Raw genomic sequence first — 24,995 nt, forward strand, 5'->3', positions numbered from 1 at the left:
TCTGCTTGTCTCGGGAAATGCACAGAGTAGAATAGGCTTGCTATGGGGATTTGCTTCTAAACTGGGCGGTTCCCGAGAGCACCTAGACAGAAAAGAACAACTCAACTTCAGCAGCTCATAAGTACTGAAAGGATTAAGATTTTTTAATAGTAGTAATTTGCAAATCTGTTTAACTTTCTGGAGCCAGTTGATAAATAAAAAAAAAAGTTTTTTTCCTGGATAACCCCTTTAACCCTTTAAGGACCCAGCCATTTTACACCTCAGGACCCGGCCATTTTTTGCAATTCTGACCACTGTCACTTTAAACATTAATAACTCTGGAATGCTTTTAGTTATCATTCTGATTCCGAGATTGTTTTTTCGTGACATATTCTACTTTAACATAGTGGTAAAATTTTGTGGTATCTTGCATCCTTTCTTGGTGAAAAATCCCAACATTTTATGAAAAATTTGAAAATTTTGCATTTTTTTAACTTTGAAGCTCTCTGCTTGTAAGGAAAATGGATATTCCAAATAATTTTTTTTTTTATTCACATATACAATATGTCTATTTTATGTTTGCATCATAAAATTTACGTGTTTTTTTACTTTTGGAAGTCACCAGAGGGCTTCAAAGTTCAGCAGCAATTTTCCAATTTTTCACAAAATTTCCAAACTCACAATTTTTCATGGACCAGTTCAGGTTTGAAGTGGATTTGAAGGGTCTTCATATTAGAAATACCCCACAAATGACCCCATTATAAAAACTGCACCCCCCAGAGTATTCAAAATGACATTCAGTCCGCGTTTTAACCCTTTAGGTGTTTCACAGGAATAACAGCAAAGTGAAGGAGAAAATTCACAATCTCCATTTTTTACACTCGCATGTTCTTGTAGACCCAATTTTTGAATTTTTGCAAGGGGAAAAAGGAGAAAATGTATACTTATATTTGTAGCCCAATTTCTCTCGAGTAAGCACATACCTCATATGTCTATGTAAAGTGTTCGGTGGGCGCAGTAGAGGGCTCAGAAGCGAAGGAGCGACAAGGGGATTTTGGAGAGTACGTTTTTTTGAAATGGTTTTTGGGAGGCATGTTGCATTTAGGAAGCCCCTATGGTGCCAGAACAGCAAAAATCCCCCACATGGCATACCATTTTGGAAACTAGACCCCTTGAGGTACGTAACAAGGAATAAAGTGAGCCTTAATACCCCACAGGGGTTTCACGACTTTTGCATATGTAAAAAAATAAAAATAAAATTTCACTAAAATGTGTGTTTCCCCCCAAATTTCACATTTTTGCAAGGGTTAATAGCAGAAAATACCCCCCAAACATTGTAACCCCATCTCTTCTGAGTATGAAGGTACCCCATAAGTTGACCTGAGGTGTACTATGGGTGAACTACAATGCTCAGAAGAGAAGGAGTCATATTTGGCTTTTTGAGAGCAAATTTTGCTCGGGGGCATGTCGCATTTAGGAAGCCCCTATGGTGCCAGGACAGCAAAAAAACAACACATGGCATACCATTTTGGAAACTAGACCCCTTGTGGAACGTAACAAGAAATAAAGTGAGCCTTAATACCCCACAGGGGTTTCACGACTTTTGCATACGTAAAAAATAAATAAATAAAAATCACTAAAATGTGTGTTTCCCCCCAAATTTCACATTTTTTGCAAGGGTTAATAGCAGAAAATACCCCCCAAAATTTGTAACCACATCTCTTCTGATTATGGAGGTACCCCATAAGTTGACTTGAAGTGCACTACGGGCGAACTACAATGCTCAGAAGAGAAGGAGTCATATTTGGCTTTTTGAGAGCAAATTTTGCTCGGGGGGCATGTCGCATTTAGGAAGCCCCTATGGTGCCAGGACAGCAAAATAACCCCCACATGGCATACGATTTTGGAAACTAGACCCCTTGAGGAACGTAACAAGGCATAAAATGAGCATTTACTCCCCACTGGTGTCTGTCATATCTGTGGAACAGTGGGCTGTACAACATTTTTAATTTGCACAGCCCACTGTTCCAAAGATCTGTCAGACACCTGTGGGGTGTAAATTCTCACTGCACCCCTCATTACATTCCGTGAGGGGTGCAGTTTCCGAAATGGGGTCACATGTGGGGTTTTTTTTTTTTTTTTGCGTTTGTCAAAACCGCTGTAACAATCAGCCACCCCTGTGCAAATCACCTCAAATGTACATGGCGCACTCTCCCTTCTGGGCCTTGTTGTGCGCCCCCAGAACACTTTACGCCCACATATGGGGTATCTCCGTACTCGGAAGAAATTGTGTTACAAATTTTGTGGCGCTTTTTTCCCTTTTACCTCTTGTCAAAATGAAAAGTATAGGGCAACACCAGCATGTTAGTGTAAAAAGTTTATTTTTTTACACTAACATGCTGGTGTAGACCCCAACTTCACCTTTTCATAAGGGGTGAAAGGAGAAAAAGACCCCCAAGATTTGTTAGTCAATTTCTCCCGAGTACGGCGATACCCCATATGTGACCCTAAACTGTTGCCTTGAAATACGACAGGGCTCCAAAGTGAGAGCGCCATGCGCATTTGAGGCCTGAATTAGGGATTTGCATAGGGGTGGACATAGGGGTATTCTACGCCAGCGATTCCCAAACAGGGTGCCTCCAGCTGTTGCAAAACTCCCAGCATGCCTGGACAGTCAACGGCTGTCTGGCAATACTGGGAGTTGTTGTTTTGCAACAGCTGGAGGCTCCATTTTGGAAACCGTGGCGTACCAGGCGTTTTTCATTTTTATTGGGGAGGGGCGGGGGGCTGTGTAGGGGTATGTGTATATGTAGTGTTTTTTACTTTTTATTTTATTTTGTGTTAGTGTAGTGGTGTGTAGTGTTTTTAGGGTACAGTCACACGGGCGGGGGATTACAGCGAGTTTGAGCTGCCGCGCAAAATTTGCTGCATCGCAAACTTGCAGCCTGATACTCACTGTAAGCCGCCTGCCCATGTGAGTGTACACTGTACATTCACAGGGGGGGGGGGGGCTCCAGCTGTTGCAAAACTACTACTCCCAGCATGCCTGAGAATGTTTGGGAGTTGTGGTTTTGCAACAGCTGGAGGCACACGGGTTGGGAAACACTGAATTAGGAAACAATGTTTCCCAACCAGTGTGCCTCCAGCTGTTGCAAAACCACAACTCCCAAACATTCTCAGGCATGCTGGGAGTAGTAGTTCGGCAACATCTTTAGAGCCAGATGTTGCCGAACTACAACTCCCAGCATGCTTGGAGTTGTAGTTTTGCAACATCTGGAGGACTACAGTTTGCAGACCACTAATACAGTGGTTCCCAATCTGTGCCCTTCCAGATGTTGCAAAACTACAACTCCCAGTATGCCAAAACTGTCCAGGCATGCTGGGAGTTGTAGTTCTGCAACATCTGAAGGGCCAGATGTTACAGAACTACAACTCCCAGCATGCCTGGACAGTAAGGGCATGCTGAGGATGTGTAGTTTTGCAACATCTGGAAGGGCACAGTGGTCTCCAAACTGTGGACCTCCAGATGTTGCAAAACTGCAACTCCCAGCATGCCCAGACGCCAAGGGCTGTCTGGGCATGCTGGGAGTTGTAGTTTACAGGGTCCTATTACAGCAATGCATGTCGCTTTACGGCGACGTGCATTGCTGTAAAGGGCCCGACCGCGGCTGAAGATCTACTCACCTGTCGCCGCTGCCGCCGTCTTCATCGTCTGGATCCGGGTCTTCAGGGACGAGGTAAGTACCGGGGCCGGTCCCCAGCACTCCCCCGTCCCCCGCTGCGTCCTCCGGTCTTCCTCCCGTCCTCTCCGGACTTTCAGGGGCCGGGCAGGACGGGAGGAAGTAACCGCCCCCCCTCCTGCGATTGGCCGGCTTGCCACCTCGCTCCGATACTCCAGCATGGTCCTGGCTGTCTGTGACAGCCGGGATCATGCGAAATTACCGGGCGGTCGGGTCCCAGAGACCCGATCAGCCCGGTATCGCCGCAGATCGCAAGGGCGATTTCCCTTGCGATTTGCGGCGATCGCCGACATGGGGGGCCTACATGGCCCCCCTCGGCGTTTGCCCTGGATGCCTGCTGAAGGATTTCAGCAGGCATCCAGTTCCGATCTCTGCCCGGCGAGCGGCAGAGACCGGAAAACGCCATGACGTATGCATACGTCATGGGTCCTTAAGACCCAGGGTGTGAAGACGTATGCATACGTCATGGGTCCTGAACAGGTTAAGGTGTTGAACACCTGGGATTGAAGTTATCGACAAACTTTGCTGTTGCAGTGAGGTGTTGGCTCTATATTAGAGCTGTCTCCCACTGCTGATGGCGTGGACACTGCTCCTGGGCCAACGCCATCCTCCGGCGTAACTGTATGTTGAGATGCAGGATGTAGCCCTAACCAGTAAACTTGCTTATAGTTATCATGAAATACTTGGCAGCACCAAGTAATGATAAACAAATATAGAGAACAGGCAGACATGTACGTAACCACACATTTGGCAACTCCATATGGGGCACTTATTGGATCCTGGAGCTGTACAGATTGACATCTAATTCTGTCCAAAAGTTTTTTTCTATAGGCTTCTATTGATAAGTCATTGGAAAATTTAGTCCCAGAGGCTATGAATGAGGGAAGTCTAGATGGCAAGTATAGGGACATGCATACACCTACCTATGTTTTGTTTGACCAAAAATGAAGGGAGACAAACATGTTTGCATTGCCCATAGCGACCAATCATGTAGCAATTTAATTGTGACTGCACTATATGCTGTTTTGTATGTATATTATGGATTTATGAATTATGTATGATTACTATTGTTGGATATTTTCCACATTCTGTGATGTTTATACTTATGAGGGAAGATTTGTGGAGTTTCCCATAGCAACCAATCAGATTGCTTCTTTCATTTTTCACAGGCCTTTTCAAAAATGAAAGAAGCAATCTGATTATTTGCTATGGGCAACTGGTTAACTTTTCCTTTTGGACAGTTTTTGATAAATCTCCCTCATGGACTTTTTGCTTTGCATGTTCACTTGCACTTTCACAACATTTTATTTTAACAAATAGTATTTTGCTGTTCAGTATGTTTTTCATGTTGCTGTACACCTGACACTTTGGGGTATTCTCCATGATGTATTTATCTATCCCTATTGCCAGTATGTAACAAACGCTAGAGGTGCTCTTTAGCACACAGATGTTTGAGGAGATATTCTGCTGTTGTACAGTGCTGTTATTTTTGATGTGGGACACATGATGGGTGCACCCGCTGTGCTTGCAGAAACACGTTGGCATATACAGTACTTTGAGACTGCTTGGAATATATGGGTCATGTGGCAGGAAGCTTCATTGCTTCTTATCCTGAAGCAACTCTACAGGGACAGATATTTCCAAAAAACATTATGGTATGGATCTGATTGGTGAGGGATTGTATATAAAGGAAATACACTGCTCAAAAAAATAAAGGTAACGCTAAGATAACACATCCTAGATCTGAATGAACTAATCGTATGAAATACTTTCGTCTTTACATAGCTGATTGTGCTGACAACAAAATCACTCAAAAATTATCATTGGAAATCAAATTTATCAACCCATGGGGGTCTGGATATGGTCACACTCAAAATAAAAGTGGAAAACCACACTACAGGCTGATCCAACTTTGATGTAATGTCCTTAAAACAAGTCAAAATGAGGCTCAGTAGTGTGTGTGGCCTCCACGTGCCCGTATGACCTCTCTACAATGCCTGGGTATGCTGCTGATGAGGTGGCAGATGGTCTCCTGAGGGATGTCCTCAAAGACCTGGACTAAAGCATCCAACTCCTGGACAGTCTGGACAGTCTGTGGTGCATCATGGAGGTGGTGGATGGAGAGAGACATGATGTTCCAGATGTGCTCAATCGGATTCAGGTCTGGGGAAGGGGCGGGCCAGTCCATAGCATCAATGCCTTCCTCTTGCAGGAACTGCTGACACACATTGAGTTCTAGCATTGTCTTGCATTAGGAGGAACCCAGGGCCAACCGCACCAGCATATGTCTCACAAGGGGTCTGAGGAGCTAATCTCAGTACCTAACGGCAGTCAGGTTACCTCTGGCAAACACATGGTGGGCTGTGCGGCCCCCCAAAGAAATTCCGCCCCACACTATTACTGACCCACCGCCAAACCGGTCATACTGGAGGATGTTGCAGGCATGGCATGGCATCTGTGAAGAGCACAGGGCGCAGTGGTGAATTTGCCAATCTTGGTGTTCTCTGGCAAATGCCAAACGTCCTGCACGGTGTTGGGCTGTAAGCACAACCCCCACCTGTGGATGTCGGGGCCTCATACCACACTCATGGAGTCTGTTTCTGACCGTTTGAGTGGACACATGCACATTTGTGGCCTGCTGGAGGTCATTTTGCAGGGCTCTGGCAGTGCTCCTCCTGCTCATCCTTGCACAAAGGCAGAGGTAGCGTCCTGCTGCTCAGTTGTTGCCCTCCTACGGCTTCCTCCACGTCTCCTAATGTACTGGCCTGGCTCCTGGTCGCGCCGCCATGCTCTGGACACTACGCTGACAGACACAGCAAACCTTCTTCCCACAGCTCACATTGATGTGCCATCCTGGATGAGCTGCGCTACCTGAGCCACTTGTGTGGGTTGTAGACTCCGTCTCATGCTACCACTAGAGTGAAAGCACCGCCAGCATTTAAAAGTTACCAAAACATCAGCCAGGAAGCATAGAAACTGAGAAGTGGTCTGTGGTCACCACTTGCAGAACCACTCCTTTATTGGTGTGTCTTGCTAATTGCCTATAATTTTCACCTGTTGTCTGTTCCATTTGCACAACAGCATGTGAAATTGAGTGTGATTTCACAGAAGTGTGATGGACTTAGAGTTACATTGTGTTGTTTATGTGTTCCCTTTATTTTTTCTGAGCAGTGTAAATACAGTGAGGCTATTTGATTACTACCACTTGCTGCACATAAGTAGTTTGTATTTTTATTACTGGGGTTATGCATATGGGCAGTCATTGTTGCTATGTGACAGTTTGAATGCATTTTCCCTTCTTGGTATTATCTTTTAATTCATGTGCCTTGAATTTATGCAATATTTTTGGTTACCATTCAAATGACCTCTTTTGGTGTAGTTTATAATCTTTGTTTTTATGTATGAGATGAGATTTAAAGGGGTATTCCAGGAAAAATATCATATCAACTGGCTCCAGAAAGTTAAACAGATTTGTAAATTCCTTCTATTAAAAAACGTAATCCTTCCAGTAGTTATCAGATGCTGAAGTTGAGTTCTTTTCTGTCTGACAATAGTGTTCTTTGCTGACACATCTGCTTGTCTCAGGAACTGAAGGAAGCATTAGATGTTTGCTATGGGGATTTGCTCCTACTCTGGAAAGTCCCTGAGACAAGCAGAGGTGTCAGCAGAGAGCACTATTGTCAGACAGAAAAAAAAACTACTCAACTTCAGTAGCTGACAGCTACTGGAAGGATTAGATTTGTAAATGACTTTTACTAAAAAATCTTGTTTCTTTCTGGAGCCATTTGATAAAAAAAAAAAAAATTCCTTGAATACCCCTTTAGTAAACATATGTAATATTGGTCCTGTGTGTTATATTGGTGGCTTAGGGTTCTGTATTGGACACTGTATTACACATTGAAATACACGCACTTATGTTATTGAGTGATCGCAAAAAAGTAGCCTTAAAAATTGGTGTAACAAATTCTTTCAGCTAAATGATAGAAAAATGTATTGTGTATGTAAACTTATAGAACACAAAGGAAATGTTTTTTTATTTTTTTTCCCCCCAGATTGACTGCCTTAGTGTATTAAACCACCAAAGGCTTTGTGTCCTGTTCAGCAGCTCCAGTGCACAATCCAGCAATGCCCCTAGTGCCTGTGTCAGTCCATGGTAAGGAGCTCCTTGTTGTTGCATGTCAAGCTGTTGGGATGCAAATCATTGCTTCCTATCCTATAATGTTCATTTATGTCATCCACGTATTCACAGGTCCAATATGATTACAATAATGCACAATTTATATAGGTTTTGTTTTATTTTACTACTTTTATAACTAAACTTTTTGTAAGAAAATTAGTGTGTCTAAAATTGCCCTATTCTGACCCCTATAATTTTATTTTTCCATATTTGGGGCTGATTTATGGCCTTATTTTTTCACGCTGTCATCTGTAGTTTTTGTTACCATTTTTGTTTAGATGTAACTTTTTGATCGCTTTTTATTCATTTTATTCTGTTTATAAGAAGTGACCAAAAATAATCTGGCTTTTGGTATTTTTATGTTTACACCATTCAATGTATGGGATTTTAAACATTATATAAAATGGGAAAAGGCGTGAGTTAACATTTATTATGGAAAAGGTGTTAGTTACTTATTTTATGTATTAACTATTTTACAAGTCACCAAAGGGGACTTTGCAATCTTTCCATTGCTATCAGTGTTCAATGTGCATATCATTGATCAGTGTTATCGGCACTCTTCTTCTACAGTCTGACTATTGCAGACAATACAAGAAAAGCCTCATCTAGCAGCTCGAAGGTAAGCTGGAGACCTCCGGCTGCCATCTTGGCTAATAATTTCACACATTTTATACTTGAAGTTGCAGCAAACAACTTTGTTTGCAGCTTCTAAAGGTTTAATTCCAGGTAGCGTGAATGCTGATATGTGGCATTAGCGGTGAGTACTGGCTGCTGATAGCAGTCATTACTCATTGCTTTAAGGCAAGCTCAACTCCTGGGCTTTCTTTAAAGTCCCCTTGTGTGGCCAGGACGTACATTTACTTCCTTTGGTAGCAAGGGGTAAAATTTATAAAACTAACTGTTAAAAGGTTTGCTTGTGTTCATTGAGATACTGTTTTACTACTGAGCACTTGCAATTGGAAAAAAATAATTTCTTTCTATTTGGCAGCACTCAAATTAAATTGCTATAACCCCAACTCATTAAATAAAAAGCTCCTGTGGTTTTCCACAGATATTTCACATAGAAGGTAAAAGGAGGTGAGTGGGAAAGATACCAAAGGGTGCATTACAAAATACAATGGTTAAATGTTGTGGTGATCTCACAAATTTTTTACATGGGGTAGCTGTGGCTAAAGCAAACCTTAGCAAAGCAAAGGTAAAGGGTGGCTTATAGATGTCCGGTGCAGACTATTCTTATTCCATCCTGCCTGGGATGCAAAAAAAGAGAAAACAAACTTTCACTTACCTTCCTCCGTTCCCCCAGAGCTCTACAACAGCTGACCGGTCAGCCGTGCTGTCTTCTTACTACTTCCCTTAGCTCGGGACGTCACACGGCGCTTCAGCCGATTACCGGACGAGACGGGACATCGCTGGGCCGGTGATAGGCTGAAGTGCTGTGTGATGTCCTGGGCTAAAGGAAGTAGGAAGCAGACAGCCCGGCCGACAGATCAGTTGTTGCGGAGCTCCGGGGGAATGTAGGAAGGTAAGCGAAAGTTGTTTTTTTTGCATCCTGGGCAGGATGGAATAAGAATAGTCCACACCGGACATCTCCTTTAACAAGATCTAACATGTTCTTGTGAACTGCTGTACATGTAAGATACAGTGATGACTCAGGAGCTGAGCTTCTGCCATTATCGGATACCTTCAAATGGAATTGGAAATAGTTGAAGCATCCTAGGCATCGATTCTAGCCTCCAGTCTTCTTGGGTATGAGGCCACAAAGTTTGCACACCTGGATTTGGGTATTTTATGATATTCTTTTCTGCAGATGCTCTAAAGCTCTGTCAAACTAGATGGGGACCATCCTTTTCAGGTCTCTCTAGAAATGTTTTATTAGGTTCACTGTAGGGATGTGTTTGGCAGGTAATAATCACAGCCTTGGTTCACCAGACATGATGCTTTAAATTGAGGCAAAAAAAAGTTCAATCTTGGTTCAGCCACATTAGTCATTTAGTCATTTTTTATTTAAATTTTTTGCAAACTCCAGGCAGTTTTTTTTGGCCCCGTATACAATTTTCCCACCGGACCTAAAACCGTGGTATACCACGGTTTTAGGTCTGGTTGGAGAACCGTATACGGGGCATAAATGAGCTGACCGGCATCAGCATTTGACTCTGGTCGGCTCATTGAAATGAATGGGATTCGGGCCTGATCCATCTGGAATACGAGAGCGGACGGTTTTTGCTCCGCCCAACCGGATCCAGAACCCTTACACTACAAACATAGTGTGAACCCATCTTACTGTGGAGAAGCTGCATTCTGGCCATAAAGGCCAAATTAGTGGTGTGCTGCAGTAATGGTTGACCTTCTGGAAGTGTTTTCTATTTGTACACAAAATCTTTGAACCTCAGCCAGAGTGGCCATTGATCTCTTGGTCACTGCTCCCCCAGAGCACTCGACATGTCAAAAGTTGTTTTTAATGACATTAACGCTTTAAGGGGTAAATATTTGCTCAAAATATACTTTTCAGTATGTACATATTCCTACATATTTTTGTGTGTGCTGGGTAGGGGTTGGAGGACTTTTTCAATGTGGCACCCTTATATGATGTTTCTGCACCCAGAATTTGAGAGCTCTCACTGAACATAAGATTATGGAAGAGTTATAATGACTGGATGTGTTAATTACTTACATTGTGGAAAATTAAGACGTGCAAGAATAATTGTGTAAATTAGTTTACTCTTAAAACGATTGCATTATGACCTCTCAAATCTGTGCCTGCTGTGAGCTAGTGTAGATCTGTGCTAGAAGTTATTACAAGGTTTTGAGGCAGGCTACGGTGTTAATGTGCCACAGACTCTGTTCTTCTCTATGTTTATCATTAATAAAGCTGTTGCTCAATAGATATTTATAGAATACAAATGTTACCGCCTTAAGCACAAGCAAAAAAGATAATTGTGATAATTGTTTTTTTTTCTTCCTTTTCTGTACAGGATCGTTACAATGGAGTTCTATGGCAAGAATGATCTGACATTAGGTGTCTTCCTGGAGAGATACTGCTTTAGGTAAGTTAATGTTTTAGATTAATTTTTCAATTATCCTAGTTAATCAGAAAATATTTTTGTGCTAACTTATATGAAATTATTTTCAGTGTACATCTGAGAATTAAGTTTTACATATCAATATAAGCAAAATAATTATAGAATTCTTTGACTTTGATCTTGTACTGTTCTGGCATGAACATCAGTTTAAAGGGGTACTCCGCCCCTAGACATCTTATCCCCTATCCAAAGGATAGGGGATAAGATGTCAGATCGCCGCGGTGCCGCTGCTGGGGAGCCCCGGGATCCCCGCTGCGGCACTGCGCTATCATTACAGCACAGAGCGAGTTCGCTCTGCACGTAATGACGCGCAATACAGGGGCCGGAGCATCGCTACGTCACGGCTCTGCCCCTTGTGACGTCACGGTCCGCCCCTTTCAATACAAGTCTATGGGAGGGGGCGCGGCAGTCGTCACGCCCCCTGCCATAGACTTGCATTAAGGGGACTAGCCGTGATGTCACGAGGGGCGGAGCCATGACGTCACGCGGCTCCGTCCCCTGTATAGCCCATCATTACGCACAGAGCGAACTCTCTCTCTGCTGTAATGATAGCGCAGTGCCGCAGCGGGGATCCCGGGGCTCCCCATCAGCGGCACCGCGGCGATCTGACATCTTATCCCCTATCCTTTTGGATAGGGGATAAGATGTCTAGGGGCGGAGTACCCCTTTAAGGTTGGCTGCTGGTTAGGCCTTAAAATGTGAGTGACTGCGACTGTATACTGCTGACTGTCGACACAAGAAATAAACACCAGAGAAAATGTTGGTATATATCTCATTCTCAGCATACTGGCTAAGGAGCTGTCCCAAGGAGTTCTGTTTATAATACGGAAGTACATTGTTTTGTACAGTTAACAAAAAGGGAGGTTAGTTATCACGTCAAAATCATCATGTTATATTTTGATTGGTTATTTGAGTATTGCTTCTGTATATATTAGCATTTTAAGCATTCATTCGTTTCTTAACCATAGGTCACTTATGTTGCCATTTCCCTATTCTACCAGAAAATTCTGGATGTATCTATCCTTCTGCACATTCTTTATTTGTTCAGATGGTTTGTCTCTAACTTCAGACTTCTTCTTTATTTTGCGTATTTTGGCCTCGTCCCAAGGTCTTAATCTTAGTTACAAGCAAATAGCAAGCTGATATATAGGTTAAGGGTAACAAATATCTTTCTGCAGCATTGGCAATGGCATATAAGTATTAATATATTGATCAACAATCAGAATCATTATAATCAATTTCAACAAGTTCATGTTAGGGTAACTCTGTCGATATTGATTTAGTTATGTAAACAAATTTTTCAGCTAGTCATACATGTTCTACAGAATTTGTCACAGCAGATCCAGATAGCCAGACATATACTATTGTGCAGGGGTGGTGCAAGGATTTTTGCCACCCTAGGCAAAAGCAAAATTTTCCGCCCCCTGACCCCATCCATTGACTCCGTCCATTGACTCCGTCCTTTGACACACCTCACCTTACTAGTTGGGTGACACACTGTAACAAAACTCTTTTTCATGTAATTACTTTACTACTAGGGTGACCCACAGTTCCTCATGTAATTACCATACTACTGAGTGGACACACTGTAACAAACCTCCTCCTCATGCATTGACCTTAGGCTGTAACAAACCACCTCCTTCTGGGGTAATACTGAAGTGCAGATTTTTTTTTCACACAGAACAGGATAGTAGTGGCTGTGCAGGAATCATGCCACTTCACCTCAGCCTGCCTCCTCCACAGCATCACCAAAGGTCCTTCAGCGACTATTTCTTCTATCCTCCATGTTGAAGCTCCGCACTCAACATGTAACTGGTCACATGATGGTGATATCATCAAAGTTCCTTCACCTTAAGCATCTAGTCGGCCTGGCCGTAGGAGAAGGTGGAGGGAGGGGTAAGCAGAATTCTAGGGTCGATCCTTCAGGACTTGAGCCCTGAATAATAGTCGAGGCGCTGCAGCAGCTGTGCTGCGATGTCTCCTGTATCCAGCCATAAGGAGTGCAGTGCTATCACATCACATTACTTGATGTTGCAGTTAATGCTGGGCAGTATACCTGTTCATACCGAATTCCAACATTTTTGTACTGCACGATATGAATTTTTCCCATACCGCAATACCGGTTAGGCCCCTTCCCCTCGGGAATGAATGAATTATCAACCCAGCACTGCGCTGTCCCCACATTGGTGAACTAATCATATGTGACCCGTGAGCGCTGTTCTGCTTCTCTCCCCACAATTATCAGCCCAGCACTGCGCTGTCCCCACCGGGGAACTAATCACGTCACCCGCAAGCGCTGCCTTCCTCGTCCTCCTGTTTGTTGCGGGCTGCCGGCGCCAGAACTCTATACTGTACGCTGTATCCCTATGTCTGGGAGAGGCGTCAGCCTATCACTGGCCGCAGCGATGTTCCACCTCGGCTGGTGATAGGTTGAGCGCACTGTCATGTAAGAAGCCGTTTTTTTACATGACAGTGCGCTCAACCTATCACCGGCCGAGGCGGAACATCGCTGCGGCCGCTGATAGGCTGACGGCTTTCCGACGTTCCCATCCCCAGGAAGCAGGTGAGGCCGGTACCGGACCAACGGGAGGTGAGTTAAAGTTTATTTTATTTATCTTTTGCAGCCCGAGCATAGGCATACAGACAGCGTACAGTATAGAGTTCCAGCATTGGCAGCCCGCAACAAACAGGAGGACGAGGAGGGCAGCGCTTGCGGGTGACGTGATTAGTTCCCCGATGGGGACAGCGCAGCGCTGGGCTGATAATTAATTGGGAAAGAGGGGGGGGGGGGGGCAGAACAGCGCTCGCGGGTCACATGATTTGGGGGAGGGGAGAAATACCGTTATATACCATGGAACTGCCATATGTTACAAAAATACCTCCCAGCTCTAGTGGCAGTGCTGCGCTCCTGACAACCGGCCAGAGGAGACAGTGCAGTACAGCCGACTTCACAAAAAAAAAATAATTCACAGGCAGCACCCGCATATAGATGGCGCTATAGGCATCGGCCTATTTTACCTATGGCAAGAGCCGGCCCTGCTGTTGTGTTTAACAGGGTTTGATTTTATTACACATTATTTTTTTCCTTGGGAGATGAGCAGTGCCAGATGCATCTGGCAACTGCTTCCCTTAACCTTTTGAATTAACATGAATGCTTAAAAAGGAGCTGTACATACATAGATCTTAGGGAGATGGAGTCATAGCTGGTCCGCTGGTCTCAAGTGCTGACATCTTTAGATCTGCAAAAATGTATTTGCCTCTGTGGATTTTTTTTTAATTACCTGGTAGGAAGAGACATCTGAAGTGTTAGGGGTGGCCAGACTCTAAACAGACAGTAGATGTTGGGGTAAAAAAAAATCAGATCTGTTGGATTTAGACTGCCTGATCATTTTGTTTTTACTAAGATAGGCTACTGACAAAGCTAAAAGAAAATCACCTCCAATTCCTTAAAATTCAAGACCTTTATTATGAACATGTTAAAAACATGCCTCTATACCCATGCGCTTTGGACATCTTGTTCCTTAGCTGGTGTACATAGAAACAAGCAAAATTCTGAAAAAAAAAAAAAAAAACATTCCATAAAAACATGAATTTGTTTATAAAACAAATATTTGTGTCTTTACTGGTAGGACAGTTGCAATAACGGTCACAAAATGGCATGCATTAAATGGTCCAAGGAAGAGGAATAACCATGCATTTGATAAAAAATTTCATAAATTCATCCACCAGAAGAAGTCATAACAATAAAAATAAATATAATTTCATATGCTGTTCAGAAATCAACAGATTTTCATGTATTAGTCAGTTCATATCAGAGCTGAATCCACATTTACATACCAGGAGAAAAAAAAAAAGTGTAAATATAGGTACAATAAATTCACACATTGCAGTTATGCCTGATATTTAATGAAATTGTGTATCACCTACCAGCATATACATATGTTGGTTGTTATTTCAACAGTAATATAATTCCTAGCAATCCACTGCTATAAATGAATATTTGTGATAACATGCATGTGGTACCATCCATAAATTAATGCAAATATAATAAAAAGATAAGACAAATAAGTCACAGGGCCTGATAAGCTACACCCAAGGTTATTAAGAGCTTAGTCGTGTACTAGCCAAACCGTTTATATAACCAATCACTGGTAACCAGTAGGGGTGTGAATCGGCAATAATTTGGCGATTCGATTCGAATCGCGATACCAGGGTGGCGATTCGATATATCGCAATATATCACGATACTGTCATGTTGGCGATATATCACGATATATCGCGATATTCCCTATTAAAAGCTTGGGAAAACTTATTCTAGCTGAGAAAGAACAAGGTCCCGCGAGAGTTGTCCTGTGAGTGCGTACGTTCTCCTTCCTGTTTGTTCTGAGTCTGTAGTCTCGCGGTAGCAGCCTGCGAGTGGGACAGAGCTGATAACAGGTACACTGCCAACTAGTGGTCAGGTGTTTAAGTGTTATAAAAAAAATAAGACAGACAAATAGGACTGTGACTCAGTGAGTGAAATACAGCAAATGTTAATTATAATAATTTATAAAAAAATCGATTCTCAGAATTTTAAAATCGATTCAGTATCGCGGAACAAAAAATCGCGATAATCGCGCAAATCGATTTTTTTCTTACATCCCTAGTAACCAGAGTCGTCCCAAAAGATTGGAAATTAGCAAATGTGCCCATTCACAAAAAAGGTATTAGGGAGGAATCCAGCAACTATAGGCCAGTAAGTCTGACATCAATAGTGGGGAAATTATTGGAAATCATACTAAAGTATAGGAATGTGGAACATCTAAAATCACACAATGAGAAACATGGTTTTTTTTTTTTTAGTAAGGCTTTTGACACTGTCCCACATAGAAGACTTATCAATAAACTGCAGTCTTTGAGCTTGGACTCCCATATTGTTGAATGGATTAGACAGTGGCTGAGGAACAGACAGATGGTCGTAGTCAGTGGAGTATGTTCAGAGCAAGGTCTTGTTACAATTGGGTTACCTCTGGGATCTGTAGTAAGACCCATTAGGCCTGTGGACTAATGCCCATTTAAGTGCCGAAACGCATCTCCTGTCTCCACTTAGTCTATTTACCTGTGGTGTATTATGAGATAAAACAGCATCATTTTAACAGGAGTAGCACTGGACATTGTTCTGTAAGACCCATTCTGTTTACTATTTTTATTAGGTAAACTGCAAAAGGTCTTGATGGTAAGGTGTTTTAATAGACAAAGGTAATCGACACGGTAAAGGAGGAAAGTATATTTAAACGAAAAAGCTACCACATAAGGACATAGTTTTACATTAGAGGGGCAAAGGTGTAAAAGAAATATCAGGAACTATTACTTTACTGAGAGAGTAGTGGATGCATGGAATAGCCTTCCTGCAGAAGTGGTAGCTGCAATACAGTGAAGGAGTTAAGGCATGCATGGGATTGGCATAAGGCTATTCTTCATATAATATAGGGCCAGGGACTATTCATAGTATTCAAAATATTGGGCTAACTAGATGGGCTGGATGGTTCTTATCTGCCGACACATTCTATGTTGCAGAAATATAGGCATAGACAATTACCCTATATCATGTTTTCAGCATTTGCCGTTTATGGGCAGAATATGCCTTATGGTGCGTTTCACATTTCTTTGTGGGGTCATCTTTATAATGTGTATTTTCTACTGGTATAAGTGGGCAGAATAAATAAAATGTTATCACACACGGAAACAGGTTAAAGAACAAACAAGCAAAAAAAAAAAAAAAAACTACAAATGAAAAGATTCCACCATTTTAATTGCAGTGCTTTATGCAGAATAACTTTTTATATGAGGCATAAACACAGTTCTTAATTTTTCTTCTCCCCAAGATTTGATAAATCTCCCCCTATGACTTTCCTTTTATTTGTGACCGAGAGGACATGTACAGTGAGGCAAAAATGTATTTAGTCAGCTACCAATTGTGCAAGTACTCCCACTTAAAAAGATGAGAGGCATGTCATTTTCATCATAGGTATACCTCAACTATGAGAGACATAATGAGAAAAATCCATAAAATCACATTGTCTGATTTTTTAAAAGAATTGATTTGCAAATTATGGTGGAAAATAAGTATTTGGTCAATAACAAAAGTTCATCTCAGTACTTTGTTATATACCCTTTGTTGGCAATGACGGAGGTCAAACGTTTTCTGTAAGTCTTCACAAGGTTTTCACATGTTGCTGGTATTTTATCCCATTCCTCCATGCAGATCTTCTCTAGAGCAGTGATGTTTTGGGGCTGTTGCTGGGGAACACATACTTTCAACTCCCTCCCAAGGTTTTCTATGGGGTTAAGATCTGGAGACTGGCTAGGCCACTCCAGGACCTTGAAATGCTTCTTATGAAGCCACTCCTTCATTGCCAGGGTGGTGCATTTGGGATCATTGTCATGCTGAAAGATGCAGCCACATTTCATGTTTAATGCCCTTGCTGATGGAAGGAGGTGTTCAGTCAAAATCTCACGATACATGGCCCCATTCATTCTTTCCTTTACACGGGTCAGTCACCCTGGTCCATTTGCTTAAAAACAGCCCCAAAGCATGTTTCCACCCCCATGCTTCACAGTAGGTATGTTGTTCTTTTAAATGCAACTCAGCATTCTTTCTCCTCCAAACACAAGGAGTTGAGTTTTTACCAAAAAGTTCTACTTTGGTTTCATATGACATTCCTCTCTCAGGGGTGTGGAAATTTTATAAAAAACTACTTGTCCACGGGACTAAAATGGAGCAAAATCTACTTGTCCCTCATGACGATCCACTTGGCCGGGCCAATTTTCGCTTTTACGCTCTATTTTTTTCCTCCTCGCCCTATAATAGCCATAAATACCTACTATAATGACACCTTTTAATTTTTCAATAACAGTCTCCGAACCAAAAAAAATAATATATATATATATTAAGGGAAGTGAAATTGAAATAGTAAAAGATAATTTTGCAGATTTGGTGCTTTTCTTTTCTGCGCCATTTACCTTGTGGTTGAGGTAACATGTTAGTTTTATACTTTAGGTCGCCTGATTACAGCGATACCAGATTTGTATCGTTTACGTCATGTTTTACTAATTCTGAACTTTTTCAAATTTTTTTAATTGCCATTTTTTAACCCCTGTAGCTTTATTTTTTTTCTGCATACCTGGCTGTATGAGGGCTCATTTTTTGCGCCATAATGTTTTTTGTATCGGTACCATTTTGGTATTGATCTGACTTTTTAATCGCTTTTTAACTTTTTTTTCTGGGATATTATAAAAATTGCAATTCTGTGGTTTGGTATTTTTTTACATTTACCGTACGGGATACATAATGTTATATTTTAATAGGTTGTACAATTACGCACAAAGCGATACCAAATATGTTTATTTTTATCATGTTTACATGTTTTTATATAGGAAAAGGGGGTGATTTGAACTTTTAACATGGAAGGGGTTAAAGGGAACCAATCATTAGATTTTACCCTATATAACGCTTGGCAAAGAGTTATATAGGGTAAAATCTTTATTTTCACCATTCCCGGGAGACGCTCCTGCCCCCAGGGATGGTGAAAATATGAAGTTATAAACTAGTCACCGCCGTCGTAAGTAGTCCCCTGGGCGGGGAGCTGTTCTCACCTACTCCCTTTCTTCTGCCGGCAGCGACGCCGCCTCCGCTTGATTGATGGGCCGCATCATCGTTCCGCTCACTGAACAGACGGAGCAGAGCGATGACGCTGCCCATCAATCAAGCGGAGGGGGCGTCTCTGCTGGCGAAGAACGGGAGTAGGTGAGAAGAGCTCCCCGCCCAGGTGACTACTTACAGCGGCGGCGGTGACTAGTTTATAACTTCATATTTTCACCATCCCTGGGGGCATGAGCGTCCCCTGGGAATGGTGAAAATAAAGATTTTACCCTATATAACGCTTTGCCAAGCGTTATATAGGGTAAAATCTGATGATTGCTTTCCTTTAATGCAGCGGTCTTCAAACTGTGGCCCTCCAGATGTTGCAAAACTACAACTCCCAGCATGCCTGCACAGCCAACAGCTGTCCTGGCATGCTGGGAATTGTAGTTTTGTAACATCTGGAGGGGCACAGTTTGAAGACCTCTGGGTTAATGTGTGTCTTTCAAACGTTTATTAAAATTTTTTTTTTTTTTTACACTTTATTCATCTGTCTGAGGAATCGAATGATTCCTCCTATAAGTGTAATAGATTCTATTGAACTCTATTAATCTGTGTGCTCTATGATCCATTGATAGAGCCTGGTCCAGCCAGGATCTATCAATGACAGAGCGGGACAGGAGGAAGCAGAGGTAAGTCCTCCGGCTACCTCCATAGTGGATCGCCCCCCTGCGATCGCGCCGGGGGGGTGGGGGGCAATCCACCCCACTAGCCCACCAGGGAGCATTCACATCTCCCTTTAGACGCCGCTGTCAGCTTTGCTGGCTATTAGCGGCGGAGTATGCAGAGTATGGAGCGGGCAGGAATCCTGAGCCCGCTCCATACTCCCCTGTGAGCGCCGCATACAGTCTCCCCGTGCAGACGTGCGGGGAGTGAAGGCAGAGGACGCAGGTCTGCACGGGGAGAAATAAGCCACGCCCCCCTCATCTCCCCCCGCACGTCTGCAGAGTAAAAAGCCACGCCCCCTCATCTCCCCTCCAACCCCCCACCCCGCACGTCTGCAGAGCAGGGGAGAGAAGACAAATACTGTGCACAGCTTCTCATCTCCCCTGCTCTGCTTCGGAGGACAAAGGCTGCAGACTATGGAGCGGGCAGGAGTCGGGAGCCCGCTCCATACAGACTGCAGAGGTCCAGGCGACTTGTCAGGTCCGGCCCTGCTTGCCCGAAGCCGGGCTAAGGGCCGCCCAAAGCTGCTAGTCCAGTGCGGCGGGCGATAGAAATTCCACATCCCTGCTGTCTGGATCATCCAAATGCTCTCTAACAAATGTCAGACAGGCCCAGACATGTACTGGCTTAAGCAGGGGGACACATCTGGCACTGCATGATTTGAGTCCCTGGCGGTGTAGTGTGTTACTGATGGTAGCCTTTGTTACTTTGGTCCCAGCTCCCTGCAGGTCGTTCATTACGTCCCATTGTGTGGTTCTGGGATTTTTGCTCACCGTTCTTGTGATCATTTTGACACAATGGGGTGAGATCTTGGGTGGAGCCCCAGATCTAGGGAGATTATCAGTGGTCTTGTATGTCTTCCATTTTCTAATAATTGCTCCCACAGCTAATTCAGTCTTCCCAGCCTGGTACAGGTCTAAAATTTTGTTTCTGGTGTCCTTTGACAGCTTTTTGGTCTTGGCAATAGATTAGTTTGGAGTGTGAGTGTTTGAGGTTGTGGACAGGTGTCTTTTATACTGATAAGTTCAAACAGGTGCCATTAATACAGGTAACCAGTGGAGGACAGATGAGACTCTTATAGATTTCTGTCTCTTACAGACCTTTAACTTCTTCTTTAAGAGCCAGTTTGTTTGTAGGTGACCAAATACTTATTTTCCACCATAATTTGCACATAAATTCTTTTAAAAATAAGACAGTGAGTTTATGGATTTTTTTCTCATTATGTCTCTCATAGTTGAGGTATACCTATGATGAAAATTACAGGCCTCTCTCATGTTTTAGGTGGGAGAACTTGCACAATTGGTGGATGCGCCATTGTATATGCCCCTCCTGACAGATTAGCTCCTTTTTTAGTTTGTACAAAAGGCTGTATTGTGTTACCTTGTTTTCAAATGCATAAAATTATTAAAGCAAAAATTGATCACCTTCTTGCTCTTATTTGGAACATTTGTATGGATTATTTTCATGTGAATTTTGTGTAGATAATGTATGTACATTTTGATTGATATCATTGAATCTGTGCTCTTCTACAGACCTTCATATCAATGTCCCAGTGTATTCTGTGACACACCAATGGTGCACCACATAAGAAGATTTGTTCATGGAAATGGCTGTGTTCAGATTATACTAAAAGAGCTGGACTCTCCTGTTCCTGGCTACCAGCACACCATCCTCACATATTCCTGGTGTAGGATCTGCCAACAGGTATCTATATCTCTAATGCTCTCAGATGTGAGTTTCAGTGGCTATAGTCCCAGTTTCATCTTGTTTCATGATAGTGGGCATAGTTGACAGAAAATTTAAGGGTATTCAAGGAAACTTTTTTTTATATATATATCCACTGGCTCCAGAAAGTTAAACAGATTTGTAAATTACGTCTATTAAAAAATCTTAATCCTTCCAATAATTATCAGCTGCTGAAGTTGAGTTGTTCTCTTCTGTCTGGCAACAGTGCTCTCTGCTGACATCTCTGCTTGTCTTGGGAACTGCACAAAGTAGGATAGGTTTGCTATGGGGATTTGCTTCTACTCTGGACAGTTCCAGAGACAGGTGTCATCAGACAGCACTTAGACAGAAAAGAACAACTCAACTTCAGCAGCTCATAAGTACTAAAAGGATTAAGATTTTTTTTAATAGAAGTAATTTTACAAATCTTTTTAACTTTCTGCAGCCAGTTGAGAGATATATAAAAAGTTTTTTCCCCCGGAAAACCCCTTTAATAATATATAATAAACTTAATGTTCTAAAAGGGGAGCAGTGATGTCACATCATTCACATCAGACTGCAGCTAACAACATAGTTACATGCAAGCAGATGCTATTTATACCTGTGATATATGGCTGTAGTGTCATGTGAACGATGTACATGACTTATTGCTCCAGGCTTGGGGGAAAAAAAACACTGGAGTGGTTACAGTAGGAGATGCAGAGGTAAGTAAAATGTTTTTCATTGAGCTGTAGATTAGTTCTATACTTCGTTTAATTCACGGAGGTTTATAAATTACAATTGAATAAGCTTTTTAAACGACATTCAAGGCAAACTGAATACTTGGGCTACACAGGAGTAATTTTAACTCCCCTTTGAGTCCCCTATTTCTGTTATACTCAGATGTTACAGCTTGACCCGCTTGACCCACCTTTCTTCCTACAGGTAACACCTGTTGTACCACTTTCCAATGAATCCTGGTCTATGTCATTTGCCAAATATTTGGAACTACGGTTTTATGGCAATCAGTATACCCGAAGAGCCAATGCTGAACCCTGTGGTCATAGCATTCACCATAACTACCACCAGTACTTCTCATACAACCAGATGGTAGCATCATTTAGGTAAGAGTATTATTGCTTACACATTTGGTGAGTGTTTTATTTATTTAGTTTTTAGTTTTTTTTTGGTCTGTGGATCTGACTACCTTTTAGGATAGAAAACTTGACGGTTCACTTGTTAGTTATAACTTGTTTGATGTGAAATGGTTTGTAGATGTCTCTACTTGCCAGACTATAAAAAATGTAATTCCTCGTCATTTCCCAACTACAACCTAAATTTAGAGACCTACTTGTTGTAATCCTTTTTAACCCCTTAAGGACCAGGCCCATTTTGGCCTTAAGGATTTTATTTTTGCATTTTTGTTTTTTTCCTCCTTGCCTTCTAAAAATCTCTTATTTCCATCCACAGACCCATACGATGGCTTGTTTTTTTGCATCACCAATTTTACTTTGTAATGACATCACTTATTTTACCATAAAATGTACGGCGCAACAAAAAAAATATTTATGTGGGAAAATTGAAATGAAAACAGCAATTTAGCAAATTTTGGAAGGTTTTGTTTTCATGTTGTACACTTTCCTGTAAATTGACATGTTTTCTTTATTCTGTGGGTCAATACGATTAAAATGATACCGTTGTTATATTCCTTTTTATAATTGTACCACTTTAACCCCTTAATGACCCTGGACGTCTATTTACGTCTGTGGCTGGCCCCCGATCTGTGAAGCACGCTCAGAAGCTGGGCGCGCTTCCTATCTGCAGGGTCCCGGCTAATACCGGACATTTCCAATCGGGTCGAATATGCGTATTAACCCTTTAAACCCCGCAATATAAAACGGGAGAATATGCTGCTGGTTAGCTCAGCTGAGCTCTTAGGGACCGCTGTGGTGAAATTGCGGCGTCCCAAACAGCAGAGAGGACAGCGGGATGCTCACTACCTGGCTCCATTCTATCAGATAGGTGTTTGATTGCTCCAAGCCTGAGATCCAGGCAATGCATTGAACAGTGCCTGCAATCAGTGTAATGCATGTCATAGCCTCCTATTCATTTTTTTTTTTTTTTTTTACACTTTAATAAACCCCATAGGGAACTATTTATAGCAATCACTTAATTGCTAATACTGCTCAGTGCTATGCATAGGGAATAGCACTGATCAGTGTTATCAGTGATCTTCTGCTCTGGTCTGCTTGATCTTAGACCAGAGCGGAAGACCCCTGGAGATGGACGGAGATGAGAGAGGGGACCTCGGTCCGCCATTATGGATGATTGGATCCCCACGGCAAAGCTGCAGACGATCCGATCATCCGTTTAAAGTACCGCACTGCTGCAGATGCCGTGATCTGTATTGATCATGGCATCTGAAGAGTTAATGCAGACATCCGTACGATCGCTGATGTCCGCCATTACCGGCGGGTCCCTGGCTGCTGATAGCAGCCGGGACCTGCAGCGCATGATGAGAGTACCGATCCGATGCTCGCGGTCATGTGTTACGAGAGGTAATTTTTAGTTTTATGTGGATTTATGCTTGGTATATTAACACCTCTCTCTCTTGTTTAGTTATTCTTCTATTAGACTGCTTGAAGTTTGTGTCCCAATGCCAAAAATATACATCAAGCAGCACACGCCAGCAAAAGTGTCAATCCTCCACGACTTGAAAGATTTCTCTCAGAAGTAAGTGTGGGCGTTGCTCCTTATTTTATTTAGATACTAGCTGAGTACCCGGCGTTGCCCGGTTTTTCCTTCCTAATCCTTGTTGGGGAGGAAAATAAGCAAAGGAGGAAGCTTTTGACTTCATATCCTCCCGGTCCTCCTATCCCGGTCCTCCTATCCCGGTCCTCCTATCCCGGTCCTCCTATCCCGGTCCTCCTATCCCGTCCTGTAATATGTGTACCAGTTATTGAAATATCTCCAGCCGTACGGAAGTTATGTGGGAACATACATTTCCCATTGATTTGCATGGGACTTGACTAAACAAAAACCCCGACCCTCACAAATCGGGGTAGTTAAGGGTTAAATTAACTATCCTATATTTTAAGTGGACATATAAGTAACATGTGACCAAGTATTATCGAAATAACTCAATCCGTTTGGAAGTTATGCAGTAACATATATTTCCCATTGACTTGTATGGGACTTTAAACATAAACCCCGCCCCTGGCAAATGGGGGTGAGTAAGGGTTAAATCACCTATCCTATGTTTGTTGTTGACGTATAAGTAACATCTGTGCCAAGTTTCATGTTAATATCTTTAGCCGTTTGGACGTGATGCTGGAACATACACACACACATACATACATACATACATACATACACATACATACATACATACATACACACACACACACACACACACGTTGAGTTTTATATATATAGATTATGTTTTAATATGAATTGTTATTTCTTAAAATGAGGCAAATACTTGTACTGGCATTAAACAAGCTGCTCAGTGAAGAGAAAACTGCCCGAATCTCCATAGTCCTCTTTGTGTGACCACTTTACACAATGACACATACAGTTAAGCAGACAACATATTTGGTGGAACAAAAGAAAGAAGCTATGTTTTATTGGTCTATAATTTAGATGAACCCTTGGACAGACACTCCACCATTCCAGAAGTAAAGATTATAGAAGCTTTTTCCAGGAGGGCATTGATTCTGTCTGTGAATACAGACGCGCTTCAGTTACTTCAATAGAAACAATTACTTCCCAGTTTTAACAACGGCTTTAGGGAATAAGCATGAGGACCCTGAATGACGCAAATTGACGGTTCTAATGAAAGTAAACTGTGTGATTGTAGAACTTCATGGCTCTAAGTATAGGAACATTTCAGGAGTTTCAGGCTCTTTTTATTATTTTGTGTGCGCACATATCAGCGATACATGGGCTTTGGTATTTATTTGTAACAA

General features: G+C 42.4%; 1 protein-coding gene across 8 annotated transcripts in view; it reads left to right on the forward strand.

The window, feature by feature from the left end:
* Positions 1–24,995, forward strand: part of PIKFYVE (phosphoinositide kinase, FYVE-type zinc finger containing) — a 301,144-nt gene that overhangs the window by 135,290 nt on the left and 140,859 nt on the right. For all 8 annotated transcript variants that reach the window (XR_008847336.1, XM_056536875.1, XM_056536878.1 and 5 more), the window contains 5 exons: positions 7,772–7,872; positions 10,869–10,940; positions 20,856–21,027; positions 21,973–22,151; positions 23,647–23,760. Coding sequence is in view for 7 of the 8 variants with exons in the window: in XM_056536875.1 (XP_056392850.1) it covers positions 7,772–7,872; positions 10,869–10,940; positions 20,856–21,027; positions 21,973–22,151; positions 23,647–23,760 (638 nt within the window). In the remaining variant the exon portion in view is untranslated. The remainder of the gene's footprint in view (positions 1–7,771; positions 7,873–10,868; positions 10,941–20,855; positions 21,028–21,972; positions 22,152–23,646; positions 23,761–24,995) is intronic.

Source organism: Hyla sarda, chromosome 8 (genome assembly GCF_029499605.1).
Source record: "Hyla sarda isolate aHylSar1 chromosome 8, aHylSar1.hap1, whole genome shotgun sequence".
Taxonomy (NCBI): Eukaryota; Metazoa; Chordata; class Amphibia; order Anura; family Hylidae; genus Hyla; species Hyla sarda.